The sequence below is a fragment of the Hylobates moloch genome, unplaced genomic scaffold (assembly GCF_009828535.3).
Source record: "Hylobates moloch isolate HMO894 unplaced genomic scaffold, HMol_V3 SCAFFOLD_17132, whole genome shotgun sequence".
Lineage (NCBI taxonomy): Eukaryota > Metazoa > Chordata > Mammalia > Primates > Hylobatidae > Hylobates > Hylobates moloch.
The window spans coordinates 1-1,107 of record NW_026669407.1 but is presented as its reverse complement, the minus strand read 5'-3'; the positions used below and the strand labels follow the sequence as shown (position 1 = coordinate 1,107).

General features: G+C 60.3%; 1 protein-coding gene across 1 annotated transcript; it reads right to left on the bottom strand.

Annotated features, from left to right (window-relative positions):
- Positions 1-338: 338 nt before the first annotated feature.
- Positions 339-1,104, bottom strand: LOC116465979 (leukocyte immunoglobulin-like receptor subfamily A member 3; the record flags this gene model as incomplete). The annotated part of the gene is made up of 2 exons (XM_032148860.1): positions 339-732; positions 983-1,104. Coding segments are annotated over 2 exons (516 nt in total), but the record flags the coding sequence as incomplete, so codon positions are not given.
- Between the last annotated feature and the right edge of the window lie 3 nt (positions 1,105-1,107).

The window sequence follows — 1,107 nt, the reverse complement described above, 5'->3', positions numbered from 1 at the left end:
CCCCCTTCACACCCCTCTTTTCTTTTCTTTTCCTTTTTTTTTTTTTTTGAGACGGAATCTCCCTCTGTCACCAGGCTGGAGGGCAGTGGTGGGATCTCGGCTCACTGTAAGCTCCGCCTCCCGGGTTCAAGCGATTCTCATGCCTCAGCCTCCCGAGTACCTGGGACTACAGGTGCCTGCCACCACGCCCAGCTAATTTTTTCTATTTTTTAGTGGAGAGGGGGTTTCACCGTGTTAGCCAGGATGGTCTCCATCTCCTGACCTCGTGATCCGCCTGACTAGGCCTCCCAAAGTGCTGGGATTGCAGGCACTGCAGTGAGACACTGCGCCCGGCCAACTCCGCTCTTTTCTTAGTGTCCAGAGCTCTCCTTGGGGGCAGGGCCTGAGCTGAGCCTTTGAGCTCAGAGAGGACAGGGTCAGGGCCCTCACCTGAGACCACGAGCTCCAGGGGGTCACTGGGGTGAGACAGCAGGTAGGGGTTGGAGCTGAGTGAGCCGTAGCACCTGTAGGTCCCCGCGTGGGCTGAGGTCACAGGACTCATGGGGAATTCAGCCTGGTACTGCTGAGCTCGGTGCTCTGATCTCAGACGCAGCGGGTGATGGGCTGTCCCATCCTTGGTCAGAAGGAAAATGTCCATCCGGCTCCGTGACTGACACAGCAGGGTCACATTCTCTCCTGAGGCCACCATGGGGCCTGGCTGCACTGAGAGGGAGGGTCTGTCACGGATCTGTCCTGGAGAGAAGAAGGATGGGCGAGGGGCTGCCCCACCTTGTTCTGAGCTGACACCTCCCCAGGCCTCTCTCTGGGACCCTCAGTCTCTCTGTCTCTGTTTTCTCTGAGTCCCCCTCGTCCCCATCCCCTGTCTCTGTCTGTCTCTCCCTCCCTTGGGACCCCACCCCTCATCCCGGCCATCACCACCTGGGCTCCCCGGCAGGGCCTGTGCAGAGCCTGGATCCCTGACTGAACCCGCTGGGCTCCTCACCTGTGATCAGGATGTCCAGGGGGTCACTGGGGGCCGACCACTCGGAGGAGAGTTTGTGTGCACCGGAGCATCTGTACTGGCCCCCGTGGGAGCCCCTCACAGGGCTCAGGGTGAAGTTGGCCTGG